General features: G+C 44.5%; 1 protein-coding gene across 1 annotated transcript; it reads right to left on the bottom strand.

The window, feature by feature from the left end:
- Positions 1-6,733: 6,733 nt before the first annotated feature.
- RIPPLY3 (ripply transcriptional repressor 3) lies at positions 6,734-16,134 on the bottom strand (the record flags this gene model as incomplete). The annotated part of the gene is made up of 4 exons (XM_082654807.1): positions 6,734-7,043; positions 10,475-10,542; positions 15,137-15,203; positions 16,031-16,134. 4 exons carry the CDS (start codon positions 16,132-16,134, stop codon positions 6,734-6,736), a joined length of 549 nt encoding a protein of 182 aa, XP_082510933.1.
- Positions 16,135-16,445: the final 311 nt, after the last annotated feature.

Below are 16,445 nucleotides of genomic sequence, written 5' to 3'. Positions count from 1 at the left end.
TCTTTCACAAGTAATTCTTCAGAAATGAGTCATGCAGACATGACTCATGCCCTGCAGGAAAGTAGAAAATTCTCCCTCTGATATTTCTGTACAAGGTACTTTTTCTCTTATTTAGATATATCATCTTCCTATCACAGGAAAAAAGGTGATAAAAATAAACTGCTCAAACAAAAACCCCCGAGCCACAGCTGCTGAGCCCATGTGCCACAACTACTGAAGCCCGCTCTCCGAGAGCCCCCTGCTCTGCAACAAGAGAAGCCACCGCAATGAGAAGCCTGTGCACCGCAATGAAGAGTAGACCCTGCTCACCTCAACTAGAAAAAGCCCACGCGCAGCAACGAAGACCCAACAAAGCCAAAAATCAAACAAAAAAGCAATCATAGGGATTTTTTTTTTTTTTTGTAAATAATAAATGGAAAACGAGAGTGTGTCCAATAGGGAACAGTGGAGACTGTGGAGAATTGAAGAGGACAAGGTTGTTCAACTGGGGCAGTTGTGACTCAACACCAGCTGATTGGTTCCACATGGGAACTCAGGCAAGTGTTGCCAGACATTCAGGTTCTTAAAGGGAAATTCCCTGGGAATTTCCTGGTGGTCCAGTGGTTAGGATTTGGAGCTTTCACTGCCGTGGCCCAGGTTCCATCCCTGGTCGGGGAACTAAGATCCCATAAGCCGCAGGGCGTGGCCAAAAAAAAGTAATAAAAAAAGAGAAATTCCCTGATCAGGCCCGTGTGAAAGGAAAATAAAGACTTTTGTAGAGCAATCTTCTCTCTCTCCTCTGGTTTGCTTTAAGATGTACATAAGCCAGTGGTAGCCTCCTGACTCCAGAAAGGTTAGACAGTGCAGTTAATTTTATAAAAACAAGAACTTTCAAATAGGGAACTTTTGCAAGCCTTTGTCATCATATGAGGAGTGACCCCAACAGTATTTCAAACTAAACAGAAGTTAGCAGCTATCTTTTTGGCAAAGCACTGGACTGTCAAACTGAAAAGATTTTTACGTTTTTCTGACCTTTTTGTAGGCTAACTGATTGTTAGAAATATGCCAGTTAGCAAATATTTTAACAAGACAAACACAAAAAAAGAGTTGTTTCTTTGATGCAGAGATTGTGTTTTTTTTGGCCTCACCAGGCAGCATGTGGAATGTTAGTTCCTGGACCAGGGATGGGATGGAACCCGCGCCCCATGCATTGGAAGTGCAGAGTCTTAATTAACCACTGGACCACCAGGGAAGTCCTCACAGATGATATTCTTAAAAATGAGTGAAAAAGGGTTAAATCAAAAGAAACTCATGCTGTGAAGAAGAGCCTTGTGAAAATAGGTGTTTGGAATTGTTTCTACCGTTAGGTGAGTTTTCTGCTGAAATTGATGTTGCTTTTAAAAAACCCCACCAAGTCTGTATGCCTTCAGACAAAAAAACAAAAACATTTAAAATGTTTTACGACTTCCCTGGTGGCACAATCGTTAAGAATCTACCTGCCAATGCAGGGGACACGGGTTCGAGCTCTGGTCCAGGAAGATCCCACATGCCACGGAGCAACTAAGCCCTTGTGCCACAACTACTGAGCCTGTGCTCTAGAGCCGGCGAGCCACAACTACTGAACCTGCATGCCACAACTACTGAAGCCCGCGTGTCTAGAGCCCATGCTCCACAAGAGAAGCCACCGCAATGAGAAGCCCGCGCACCGAAACAAAGAGTTGCCCCCAATGGCCGCAACTAGAGAAAGCCCGCGCGCAGCAACGAAGACCCAACACAGCCAAAAACAAATAAATAAGTAAATAAACTTCTAAAAATAAATAAATAAAATGTTTTAAAATCTCCCCAGAAGTGGCTAAAACATAAATATATTATGTAGCCAAATAAAAATACGAAATGCAACATCTGTTGGTTCAAAAAACAACAAATTGACAAAAAGGATCATGGAAATTTACTCATCAAACTGCAACAAAATCTTCTGCAAAATAGGCGGATGGGACTGAAAACAAATACTGTGATTTATTAAGTGCATGATGTGTCTCTTTCATGTGACTCTATGCTTCTCTGTGAGATAAATTAAATATTAAATTATATTTAATATATAATAAATACATGAGTAAAAATATTTAAAATTAATTAAAATTATGTTTACAATGATTATTTGATATGTGTATTATCCTTTAAAATATGTAGTGTGTATATCTTAACAATGTGTAAAACTATTAGTCGGATGGTATGTGATCATATGAAATTGCTATTTTTGTAGGTCAGAACAATGGAACATCAGCAATTTCAAATGACTCAACATAAGGTAGAGTTTATAAGTGAATACATGTTCAGGTGCAGGCTCAAGTTTTTTTGTTTTTGCTTTTAGTCCTTGTTCTTATATTTTGTATATTTTAACTTTTTCATTGAAGTACAGTTAACTTACAATGTGTTAGTTTCAGGTGTAGAGCAAAGTGATTCAGATATAGATACATAGATATAGATATATATTTCTTTTGCAGATTCTTTTCCATTATAGGTTATTACAAGATACTGAGTATAGGGTCTTCCCTGGTGGCGCAGTGGTTAAGAATCCGCCTGCTAATGCAGGGGACACCGGTTCGAGCCCTGGTCCAGGAAGATCCCACATGCTGTAGAGCGACTAAGCCCACGCGCCACAACTACTGAGCCTGAGCTCTAGAGTCTGCAAGCCACAACTACTGAACCCATGTGCTACAACTACTGAAGCCCACGTGCCTAGAGCCCGTGCTCCGCAGCAAGAGAAGCCACCGCAATGAGAAGCCCACACACCGCAACGAAGAGTAGCCCCTGGGGCTTCCCTGGTGGTGCAGTGGTTGAGAATCTGCCTGCTAATGCAGGGGACACGGGTTCGAGCCCTGGTCTGGGAGGATCCCACATGCCGTGGAGCAACTAGGCCCGTGAGCCACAACTACTGAGCTTGCGTGTCTGGAGCCTGTGCTCCGCAACAAGAGAGACCGCGATAGTGAGAGGCCCGCGCACCGCGATGAAGAGTGGCCCCCGCTTGCCACAACTAGAGAAAGCCCTTGCACAGAAACGAAGACCCAACGCAGCAAAAATAAATTAATTAATTAAGAAACTCCTGCCCCCAACAACAAAAAAGAGTAGCCCCCGCTTGCCACAACTAGAGAGAAAGCCAGTGCAGCAAGACCCAACGCAGCCAAAAGTAAATAAATATAGAAATACACATATTAAAAAAAAGATATTGAGTATAGTGCTATACAGTAGGTCCTTGTTGTTTACCTATTTTATATATAGCAATGTGTATATGTTAATCCCAAACTCCTAATTTATCTCCCCTGCCTCAATATTTTTTCAATGATAGGGATACGTGATCAAAAATGTGGAGCTCGCTCAGGTTTGAGCCCTTACACAGCGGACCCACGTCACCACAGTCACCAGCAAGAACACAGGAGCCCCGCGTGCACCGTCTCCCACGTCACAAATGCCTCTCTCACAGGACCTGTGATGCCGTCACCACCGTGCCTAAAAGGTCTCATTTTCCTTATTTGCATTAAGCTGGCCAAAATTCTGGTGCCATCAGCGTGCGGGCAAGGTTTGGTTTCTTCATGGTAAACTGGTGACTGGGCCAGATCTTTTTTCCCATTAGAACTGATTTATTAAGAAAACAAAATAAAGCCAAATGCGATGACTTAAGGTCCATCCCAAGCATCACAGGAAGGGAGAGTAAGGCTTCTAGCGTTTTTGTTAAAAATCCAGCAAAAGAGGAGGCCATCTTAAATCCTTTCTGAAACAGGCCCAGTAAGAGTTGTTTTTAAGTTTGGAAAAAGGTACTTTGAACAATAAATGAAAGAATACAACTAAACAATAAAAACATTTTTAAAAGAAAAACAAAGAATTTTTTTGCTCAAATGGGAATTTTACTCAGTTAATTATATGCAAATAAACTTATTGATCAATCCCTTTCCTTTAAGTTCACTGTAATGTGTCAAATGGATGACATCTCCTACTGTCCAAGTCATGGACACCTGGATGAAGAACAAATAACTTCCCTCCCTCCTTCCTTCCTTCTTTCCTTCCTTCCTTCCTTCCTTCCTTCCTTCCTTCCTTTCTTTCTCTTTCTCTCTTTCTTTTCTAGTTGAACTATAGTGATTTACAATGTGTTATTTTCAGGTGCACAGCAAATGATTTTATATATATATATATATATATACATACATACATTCTTTTTTAGATTCTTTTCCCTTATAGGTTATTACAAAATATTGAGTAGAGTTCCCTGACCCATACAGTAGGTCCTTGTTGGTTATCTATTTTATATATAGTAGTGTGAATATGTTAATCCCAACCCCCTAATTTATCTCTCTGCCTTTACTCATTTGGTAACCATAAGTTTGGAGTTTGGGTTTTTTTTTTTAATTTTTGGCTGCATTGGGTCTTCGTTGCTGCGAGCTGGCTTTCTCTAGTTGCGGCGAGCAGGGGCTCCTCTTTGTTGTGGTGCACGGGCTTCTCACTGCAGTGGCTTCTCTTGTTGCAGAGCACAGGCTCTAGGTAGTCGGGCTCAGTAGTTGTGGCACACGGGCTTAGCTGCTCCACGGCATGTGGGATCTTCCCGGACCAGAGCTCTAACCTGTGTCCCCTGCACTGGTAGGCAGATTCTTAACCACTGCGCCACCAGGGAAGTCCCCATAAGTTTGTTTTCTACATCTGAAAAAACTTTTAAAGAAAAAAATGTTAAAAGAAAAAATTCTAAAAAGTATTTTTTAAGGGATAGAGCAATAATAATAATAAAAATAATTGAGGGACTTCCCTGGTGGTGCAGGAGATAAGACTCCGCGCTCCCAATACATGGGGGCCCGACTTTGATCCCTGGTCAGGGAACTAGATCCCACATGCCACAACTAAGACCCGACACGACCAAATAAGTAAATATTTTTAGGGACTTCCCTGGTGGCACAGTGGTTAAGAATCCACCTGCCGATGCAGGGGACACGGGTTCGAGCCCCGGTCCGGGAAGGTCCCACATGCCGCAGAGCAACTAAGCTCGTGCGCCACAACTACTGAAGCCCACGTGCCACAACTACTGAAGCCTGCACGCCTAGAGCCTGTGCTCCACAACAAGAGAAGCCACAGCAATGAGGAGCCCACACACTGCAACGAAGAGTAGCCCCCACTCGCCGCAACTAGAGAAAGCCCGTGTGCAGCAACAAAGACCCAACACAGCCAAAAATAAATAATAAATAAATTTATTTTTTAAAAAATAGTAAATAAATATTTTAAAAAATATATTGATATCGGCTACCTTTGGACAGAGAAAGGGGAAGACAGGAGAGGGCTACTTTGCAACACATATCAATACTTTTCTATAATGTTTGGGTTGTTGGAATATTTGCATGTATTACTCCTATTTTTTATTTTATTTTATTTTATTTTCTGGCCATGGTGCGCAGCTTGTGGGCTCTTAGTTCCCCAATCAGGGATTGAATCCATGCCCTTGGCAGTGAAAGTGCTGACTCCTAACCACTGGACCGCCAGGGAATTCCCTCCTATTTTTTAAAAAAATATTTATTTATTTATTTTTGGCTGTGCCAGGTGTTAGTTGCAGCACGCAGGATCTTTCGTTGCAGTGCTTGGGCTCAGTAGTTGTGGCTCCTGGGCTTAGTTGCCCTAGGGCATGTGGGACTGTAGTTCCCTGACCAAGGATCCAACCTGGGCCCCCTGCATTGGAAGGTGGATTCTTAACCCCTGGACCACCAGGGAAGTTCCCCTCCTATTTTTTAATATTAATGGATTTTTCAGAGCATTGAGCTTATAGGCCATTTTGCTTTCATTTTTATACTTTTTCTACATTCTTAAAAAAACAGAAATATAAAGAGTTAAATATAGAAAAATCCTAACAAACTTTTAAAAACTTTAAAGGAGGCACTAATTGAATCTAAAATGTCAAACAAAAAAGATGATTATCAAACGATTTTTGTCTCTCAAAATATTTATTTCAAGTAGAAACTGGGAAGACAACAACATGCAAAATAGTTAAGTAAAAAACCTTGACAAATACACTCATTTGGTCATCAAAATATAAAAAGCTGAAAATGATATTACATTTGGTACTTTGATTGAAAACAGTGTTACTCTAGTCAAGTAATAAGCCCAAAGTGGTCCCCAGCTAAGAGTTAAAGCTCGTCTCTCTATCCATACACACAGTGCTTAGACAAGCATCATATATGTTTTTATCCAGAATGGTTCCCCCCACAGATCCTTATCTTTTTATTTTTGTTACTTTTATGGAAATTATTCAGTGTGTTTGTTTTTTATAAATGAACTTTTTTTTCAGAATGTCACTAAGCAACCACATTGGGCTCGGACAATATCTGGATCATTTTTACAAAAGTGGAAAAACCCAAATAAAGGGTCTCAGGTTAAGTGAGAGGCGAGGGTGGGTTATTAATCGATATGGAATAATTTGTCTTTTGATCAGCACAGTGACATTGCCGAACGTGCTCTGAAAGTTGGCCCCTCCTGATAGCAATCCATGTGGATGCAAACCTCTTGGACCTAGAATCCTTTCTCAAAGGTACAAATGAGGCACAGAGAATCACTAGGAGAAGGGATGAGTACAAGCTGAGCCCTCGCCACGAGCGGGGTGCTGGCCAAAGAAAGTCAAGTCCTCGTACATGCAAAGTGTGTTGAAACTCAAGGTGTCCTGGCGCGGCTGTCCCCAAGGGTTGTCCCCAGGGCACGTGTGAGGTGGGTCTGGTGCAGGAGAGACAGACTACTTGGATGAGGGGCACGCAGCATCCTCCAGAGAGTCAGGGTAGGCGAGCGGACCCTTACCACCGAGGCCACCGCAGCCTCCGGGGCGCCATCCTGGGTTTGTCAGCCGGTCTCTGCCCTTTCCTCCCGGGCTGTCCTGCGCCTCCTGGCGCTGCAGGTCGGAGGGCTGGACCTCTTGGTCATGCTCCTCGTCTGAATTGGACTCATCGTTGTAGAAGTGAATGGTGGCTTGCACGGGGAAGCTGGCCAGCACCTTCTCCCCGGAACTCTGCAGATACTCTTGACGCTTAGAAATGGGTAAATAAAGTCTAATATTTAAGAAACAAATACATCATTAATCAACCTGAAAACAGTCTTAAACTGCATCTAGAGGATCCTTTTCCCTAGAAGCAGCTAAGCCCCAATCTTCCCTCCTGATTTTGCCTTCACTGTGCACAGTGGGGTTTTTTAAGTCACCAGAACACAAAACTGTGGGCAGATGGGGGGACCTGGTAGTGAACCCCACACTAGGTCGGAATTGAGCTGTAATCTGGGTGAGCAGATCAATTTAGACCAACACAGGGAGAAGGGTGTGCTTCCACAAAGGTAAAAGGGTAGTAAAACATTGAGTTCCAAAGTTAAGAGGCTCTCTCTGATCGAACAAAGGACCTGATTCATCCTGGATAATATATGTCCTATTCAGGGGATGCCTCACTCCCCTCCGACCCCCCCCCCCCCCAACAGAGGGAATGTCATGACTTCGGAGGAAACTTGACCCTGAAACCCTGGTCTAGAGAAGTGGCTAATCTTTCTGAATGTTGCCATAGTAAATGTCGCCTGTAGGGGAGCATCCCTCACTTTGGCAGAATAGAAAATGGCAACCCTGGCAATTTTTCTAGAAGAGAGAGAGGGAGAGGGAGAAAGAGAGCAGGGGGGCGGGGGGAGGGAAGGGAAGGAAAGAAGGAAGAAAAGGAATATATAGAATTTGGAACCTCTACATCCAGGTTTTGTGAATTTAGGATTCCAGTTATACATGGAAAGTATTTTAAATGTCCCACTGTCCCCATAATCTCTTCTTGTAGCTTTGACTTACTAATCGTTTGCATTTTCCCCTGTGGTCTCATAAAGGAACTGAGAGGGATTACCTATCGATCATTGCTTGTTTGCAAAGCTGATTTCAATTCCCCCCTTTTTGGATGGAGGAGAAAAGGGAGAGAAAACACCTTACTATAAATAATGTAGGGCGATTTTTAACTTTCTAAGATTTCCAATAGTTGATGGTTCTCAACCCCCAGGGGACCTTCAGCAATGTTTGGAGTCAACTTTAGTTATCCCAACTGAAGGGCAGCTACTGTCATTTAGTGTGTAGAAGCCAGGGATGCTGCTAAACACCTCACAAGGCCCAGGACAGCCCCACAACAAAGAATTATCCACCCCAGTCAACTATATCTCAATTTTTTAAAATTAGCCAGTCCAAAGTGTCAGTAGTGCCGAGACTGAGAAACTCTGCAACAGAGAGAATGCACATCTATGTAAATCCAGGACAGCATAGTTTAGTGGTTGGCCATGTTAAAAATTAGGTGTCATGCTGAGGTATTTACAAGTGAGTGTGTAGGATGTCTGGGATTTGCTTTAAACTATTCTAACAACAAATCTTTGGGAGAGATGATAAGCACGATCAGATCCTGAGAACACTGATAATTATTGAGGCTGGTGATGCGCATGGGGGTTCACTATATCATTCCCCCCATTTTTGTGTATAAAAAGATAAAATTTTGTAATAAAGATAAAGTTATGTATTCAGCCCGCAACGCACGGTTACACAGATGCAGATCACACATCACCAGTCACTGCATTTTCAATGAATCAAAAGTCAGGGCACAGCAGAGTCTGTGAGGCAGGCCCAGGGGCAGGTGTGAAGGTGAAGGCTCATGGGGCATGAAGGAGGGGGTGGCTCCCAACCCCAGCCCACACTGGGGTCACCTGGGAAGCCTGTAAATATACAGATACCCGCGCTTTTCCCCAGCACCCCCAGGGGAATCGCCCCGCCCCACCTCCCGCCTGCATTTGTAAAGCTTCCCCAGTGATTTCATGAGGATTGAAGACCACAGATGTGAAACACTAGGAAAACTTCCTTTTTCCAAAAATCACCCTTTGATCAGTTTGAGGGGCTCTAATTTTCATCTCTGGCAATTAGTATCCTTGAGTCTTATTAAAGCTTCTAGTCTTCCAGGACAACCAGGGGAAAAATACTCTGATGAGAGGTGACAGCGTAGGCTAGGTTTATTTTGGTGAAGGAAATGACACCTGGAAGGAGACAGGCTGAGAGAGATAGGAGAGAAACAGACATAGAGAAACAGATAAAAGTCCAGTGCATGAACCACTTGCCCAAAATGCATGAAATGTAAGAGGGATATAGGGAATTCCCTGGTGGTCCAGTGGTTAGGATTCCGCACTTCCAGTGCAGGGGATACAATTTCAATCCCTGGTCAGGGAACCAAGCGGCGTGGCCAAGAAACAAACAAAAAAGAGGGATACAGCAGTGAGGGTCCTGATCACCGCCAAGACCAGGACCATGAAAGAACTACTCAGAGGCCAGAAGATCCAACCGTGGTACAGTATCCATCCAGTCCCTCATTTACTCCACATCTACATTTAGGGGGTCTACTTTGCACTAGGCAGTACATTAACTTATATCCTGGGAGAAAAATAGAAATATACCTAAATATCTAAGTAAATAAGCTGATATGCGTATATAATTCATATGCAATTAAATTTAACACAAGGCAGAATATGGTATAAAAAAGAGGTATAAACAAGTATAAAGAAAAGAGGCCAATTCCAACTTGCAAATGAAACACTGAATGAATGAATAGATTCTAGAAATCCAACAAAATATCCTTGAAGGATAATCATAACTAAATAATGTTGGAGAATATACTGAATTATTTTCCATTTTTTGAAAATGTATACACTTGAAGACACTGAAGTGTATTAATGCTTATATTTAAAGGAAATAATATAGTCCGGCAGAGGACGCCTTATGTGGAAGGTAGCCTTAATCGTTTTTTCAAGATTATGGACTGAAAAACATTATTCTGAAATGTCATAGATTTATCTTCAAAAATTATAAATTATCTTTAGAGGATAATTATACACATGTGTATTTTTTTTTTTTTTTTTTTGCGGTGTGCGGGCTTCTCAGTGTTGTGGCCTCTCCCGTTGTGGAGCACAGGCTCCGGACACGCAGGCTCAGTGGCCATGGCTCACGGGCCCAGCTGCTCCGCGGCATGTGGGATCCTCCCGGACCGGGGCACGAACCCGTGTCCCCTGCATCGGCAGGTGGCCTCTCAACCACTGCACCACCAGGGAAGCCCCGCAAGTGTACTTTTAAACTGTATTGTAATTCACACATTAATTTGTCCCACATAGGAACGCCTACACTGAGAATCATTACACTTTTTCAGGTCAACATTCTTTAAAAATTATTTTAGCTTGCTTTATGTTATTAACTAGTTAGTTATTATGATTGCAAATGAGCTTATATTCTCTTTCTTAAAGGTATGAAGTGAGTGGATACTGGCCAAATAATTTATACACATAGGTATTTTGCTATGTTTGTATCAATTAACATAAGAACCATAAAATACATCCATTTTAAAATCATATCTTGTAAACCTTTAGAAATGTTACATAAAAATAAAAATAATAATTTAAAAAAAGGAAACAATACATTTCTTACAGTGAAGTCAGATATTACCTTACAGGATGCTGAAACCCAAAGGCCCCCTTCGATCCAAAGGTTTGTTGGTCACACCCAGGCTCAAGCTATAAAGACAGACACATACAAACACAGACACAGTCAAGAAGCCTCTGAAAGCAGCATCCTGAAGTTTTTAAAAATAAAATCTAAGTAGCCTGCACTTGTGTCAGTTCCAATTTTAGAGATAGTTTAAACACCTTAACAGTATTTGATAAGCTCCTCTCCCTCTCACTGTTGTCATGATATCCCGGGCCCTGTGAGGGATCCCAAGGTGGAAGGATGAGTCGGACACAGTCCCCCAGTTCATGCATTTTAAATCTAATGAGGAAAGACACACATAGAGGCAAATAACTACATTACAAAGCACCATACAGTTAGATGCTAACTATTCTAAACAAGGAAGAGGATCAGGAAAGGGTTCATGGGGGCCTTGGCAGAGACATCAGTGGCACTTGGGTATGCAGTTCTGGACCTATTCCTAGTGGAGCAGAGCATCAAATTCTGAGGGGCGGGAAAATAGAGAGCACAGCGTGGAAAGGTGGAGCCCAGCGTGGAATGAATGAGAGACTGCATTGGTAAAAGGGCTCTAAAGGAAGCTAAGTCCAGACACTGAACAACTTGAATACCCACTACTGAGTCTAAGTTTCATTCTGGAGACAGGATTCAAGACCATTACTGACTCTGAGCTGGGAATTCAACCATCAGATCTGTATCTTAAGGATCATGGTGGCTGCTGGGAGCAGTGCATAGCATAGACTGGTGAGCTAAGGGCTTGGAGGCACCTGACAAGAGGTGGTTTGAACTCAAGTAACACCAACCAGAAGGGAAAGGAAAGATAGATTCCAAGGACATTTGGTAGCATCCAAAAGGGTGGAGACCACGTGCTGGGGGCCCTGAATAGCCAAAGCAATCTTGAGAAAGAAGGAGAAGCCTGAGGCATTGCACTTCTTGATTTCAAACTATATTACAAAGCTATAGGAATCAAAACAGTATGGTATTGGCCTAAATACAGACACATAGATCAATGGAACAGAATAGTGAGCCCAGAAATAAACTTATGCATATATATCGTCAATTAATTTATGACAAGGGAGACAAAAATATACAATGGGGAAAGGACAGTCTCTTCAAAAAATGGTCTTGAGAAAATTGAACAGCCACATGCAAAAGAATGAAACTGGGCCCCTATCTTACACCATACACACACAAAAAAAACTGGATTAAAAATCTGAATGTAAGACCTCAAACCATAAGCCTCCTTGAAATTTTACCAGGCTTATTTTTATAATATGCTATGGTAAGCTAAGGGAAAGAATGACGGTCTTTGGAACAAAATCTTTTCCATAATGAAGTTCACTCTTTGGTGTCTCCAAGAAATCACATCTGTATTAAGCTCTGTTCATAATTATAAGGTATCTCTAACTGCTCAGACTCACTCTACCACCATAAGCAATCCTGGGCTGTCAGTGGCAATTTTACACTCTGTGATGCGAGAGGATATAATAGACAATGCAAGCCTTGGTGGACGCCTAAAGGCAGTGGTGGCTAGTATGGAGTAATAGCTTCCTTTAAGTGATTAATTCTAACCAGACTCTGGGAAACACATAGCACACTTTTATAAACTCTGTAAACTTTACCCCACAAACATACACAGATTTTAAAACTTCACACCTCAAATATCCTCCCCTTAAACGTCCTTTTCTGATGACTTAAACGTCTAAATATTCACACTCTGATAATTCAGGGTAACAAAAATGTATACAAGGTACACACTGCGTTAAAGGGATGTGCGACAGGGCTGAACAGCTACGAAACCAAAATGCCACAGACAGCACCTTCCCTTTGCACCCAGAGAGGTGACAGCTTTCCTTGGGGGAGGGGGGAGGGGCCTCAGGACACACTGACAGGGAGCTGTTGAAGAACGTAACTGTGCTTTAGCTAAAGGACGTCAAACAAGAACACCCCGCCGTCCAACAATGCATGATCTCCACAGAAGCTCCTGACAGGGTCCCGGGAACAGTGAGCAGCCGCCGAACATTGGGGGTGGGGGGGGAGGTAGGGGGGTAATTGTTTAGCCACAGCGGGGCTCACATGTGATATGTGTATCACATCACATTTTTATGACATTTGTACCGAAACCTTCTGATTCTCTCAGAATACATGTTTCCAAGTGTCTCTACCAAGAAAAAAAAAAAGGGGGGGGGGGGTGTTTGTGCGAAAGAAGAAATACAAGAGAGACTTTTGTGAGGATCTCTCTGTGTTCTCTCCACACATGCCTCTGACTCTGGTAAGGCTACGATACAGGGGGGCGGGGGTGGTGGTTGGATGAATTGGGAGATTGGGATTGACATCTATACACTGATGTGTATAAACTTCATGAGTAATAAGAACCTGCTGTATAAAAAAATTAAATTAAATTAAAAAAAAAAAAAGCTACGATGCAGGAAGCCTGGAAGATGGAAGGACGCGCAGGAGAACACAGTTCCTTACATGCCCTAGAAATCGTCTCCCTTGCAGGCTTGGGTCGTCATTCATTTTTTCCCAGGCACGGGAGGGAGACAGCTCCTAAGCGGTGGTACCAGGGGAACCAAATGAGCGAGGGTGACCCTACTGCTCAGGACACAGGGTCTTGAGACTTTCCCTCGAACTTAGATTGTATTCTTTTTTTTTCTTTTTTTTTTTTTTTTTTTGTGGCACGTTGTTGTGGCCTCTCCCGTTGCGGAGCACAGGCTCCCGATGCGCAGGCTCAGCGGCCATGGCTCACGGGCCCAGCCGCTCCGCGGCATGTGGGATCTTCCCGGACCGGGGCATGAACCCGTGTCCCCTGCAACGGCAGGCGGACCCTCAACCACTGCGCCACCAGGGAAGCCCTATAGTATTCTAACTGTGATCTGCTCGCCTGCAGTTGTGGTACAGGTCACTAGGCAGTGATCCCTCACCCCTCACCCACACCATTCCCGACCAATGACATTTCTCAAGAAATACACAACAGAGCTCAGGAGCCGAGGAGTTCTCCTGCTTTGTCGACAGAGGGCGCTGCTGAGCAAGAAGCCGTCCCTCCCCGCGCCGGGCTGCCCTCCCCAGGCTGGGGCTCCGGGGAACCGAGCGCGATACTTCGGGTCTGCAGTCGTCCGCAGCTGACCGCTCTGCCCGGCAGATCGGGGTCTGCAAAGAGCTGGCCAAGGGGGGAGCCGGGCAGCGAGCTCTACAGCCCCCATGAACACCCACTCTCCACCCCGGCCCCCCAACAAATCCATGAACGCAACTGCTTGATCCGTTGTGCCTCGCTGATGATCAACAGAAAGTTGTCATAGCTTAACATTTTTCTGCGAGTAATCTTCATTTTTCTCACAAATGGCCTTCTTATAATAATAGGAAAAAAAAAAGACTACCTTACATTAGAAAGTGTGCTGTATTTTCATTCTTGCAAAGGGAGAGGCTATACAAACACTTCATTTAAAAGAAAATTGGATAATTTTTTCTCCCAAACACCTTTTAAATCTTATGTTTAAGAACTTAAGTTTGAATGCAAAAGAAGGAATTACTTCCCATTATTTAGATATTGTATGTAACAATAATTTGCGCTAAAAAATAATATTCCTTGTTAATTTAATATAATTTGATTTGCTTCACTCTTTAAATAATAGTAACCGAATTAAAACTCTCATTATTCAGACTAATTTAATAAAAGAGTCAATTTCAAAATGCATGAAAGGTCTGAACCTGAGTTTCTTATCATACTAAAAATAACTGCACAATGCCACAGGTGTAACCTAATGGTCCTTCCCAGCCCAATTAACTCCAGCATTTTAAAAGTCATCAATTTATATTTTAAAATATAACAAAGGACAGGCAAATTCTATGAAAGTAAGTCATTACTCCAGTAAGTATAAAACAATTTCGTTACCAATGCAGGAGACAAAAGAGTAGTGGTGGTGATTAATCTTCACCCACAAAGCCCTCAGCTGGAGTGTGTTTGCTCAGACAACATGACTTACCCCAGGAGTGCTTGCAGACAGGGCCCAGAGAGCTTCAGAAAGGGCCAGGCGGCGGGTGGGGACTTTTAACCACACCTTCCGGGCACCTGAGACAGGGCTCTGCCCGTATTTGCTCTGTGGCACCAGCCCAGGGCTAATGGCACACTCAGCTTTTCTCTAAGATGAGGGGGACAGAGACAGACTTCTCTCTTCTACCTGCCGGTTAGCAGGAAAAAACCCAACATGGGGGAATTCCACTGGTGGCCCAGTGGTTAAGACTCGCCACTTTCACCACCGTGGCGTGGGAGGGGTTCAATTCCTGGTCAGGGAACTGAGATCCCTCAAGCCCCGAGGTGCGGCCAATAAATAAAAATAAATAAATAAAAGAAGAAGAGAAAACCCACCATGGAAGAAATCTCTTATAATACCCTTGAAACAGTTCTGCCATAGTGGCTTTGCTTTTCAAGAAAGGAGAAGAAAGCAAGAGCCAATCTGCATATGACTCAGATATGATCAACACCTAGCTGGCCAGGCTCCTACCCCCAGACCCCAAGGCACCTCTGCATTAGATGACCAAGGGAGGGACTGGCCGAGGAGTCCTTTCATGGTCCCTTTATTTTAGGGATGGTGCCACTTCCTGGCTGAACTCGTTGATACCTACAGTGCCCACACTTAACCTTACCTCGCTTCCAGTTCCGGTGGGGTCAGCATCCTGGGGGGTCAGGATCCAAGGTCTCCATGGTGTTTGGCTGGAAGGACACGGACCAAGAGTGAACCCCAGCATTTTCTGCTTTTAAAGTTAGATCATAAGAGTTAACATTCTTATAATTTCTAATGTCTGCCTAAGAGTCACTGGACACACCAGAATGTTCTCTCAAGTTCTCAGTCTGTGCCATTTGCGTTTTTTTCTCCTGCCACATTCTCAGTTCTCTGCCTTCACTGGGCTTTTTGAGAAATCCCAAATATGATACACATCATTATTTGAGGAATTTCTCTTCCCAGCCTGGCAGGATTCTTCCATTCAGACGCCCCGCGGTAGCTGGCTACTTTGTTGCTCATTAATTTCTGACTGCACAGAGATGAGTCTACAGAGTTTTACGATGCAAAAAGCGGGAATGTGTTTCTCCTCTCTGGCTGCCTGGCCACCCAGCCCCTTCCACAACTCCCCTGCTAATTTGATTTTAACTTCACTACCTTAAAAAAGGCTGGTGCCCGTGACAGCGAACGCTGAGTCCCACGCACAGGGCAAACAAAGAATGTCACCAAGAGTGTGACAGTCAACGTGACGCGACCCCTGCAGGGTTCACTGAGGGGCCCCCGAAGACTTCACCGATCCCAGCCCGGTGGGTTTCAGATCTAGAAACCGAAGCTTTGACCCATTGCCGGGCACCTCCTGGGCCTCCGCACTTCAGAACTGTGCTTTGGAGCCGAGAAGATTCTGCGTCCCTGACTCTGGCTAAGGAACTTTCTCTGCATCGCGTCGGGCTCCAGGGCTCCGCCTGACTTCGGGGGCTCAGCGCGGCCGGAGCATCCTGCCTGCGCTCCCCGCACCGACGCGCCGTGGGGACACCCTCACCTCTCGGGCCCGCGCGGCGGTGGTGGTCCCCGTGGACCGTCCCCGGGGCAGTGACAGACGCGTCCCCGCGCCTCCCGGGCTCCAGCCGCTGCCTCGGGTCTCATGGTGCCCTCGGAGCCCGCGCCCCTCCAGCGGCGCCCGCGACCGCCCGCGCCTTTAACCGCTCAGGCGAGGGCGCTCACCTACCCGCGCTCTCGGCGCCAGGTTTAAAAACGGGGGCGGGGCGGGGAGGGGACACGGGAAACCCGGGAGAGGGTAGGGAGGGCACCGGAGAAGCTCCGGGAGGGGACAAGCAAAGCTCCAGGAGGGAGCGCCGCGGGGGGGAGGGGACGAGGTCAAGAAGGGGAATTGGGAAGCCCTGGTCAAGGGTGTGGAGGGAACAAAGGAAATCCAGGCATAATCGCCAGGAGCGGGG

The sequence above is a fragment of the Grampus griseus genome (genome assembly GCF_964374135.1).
Source record: "Grampus griseus genome assembly, chromosome: 5".
NCBI classification, from domain to species: Eukaryota; Metazoa; Chordata; class Mammalia; order Artiodactyla; family Delphinidae; genus Grampus; species Grampus griseus.
The sequence above is the reverse complement of the archived record's forward strand: the minus strand, read 5'-3'. Positions and strand labels throughout refer to the sequence as shown.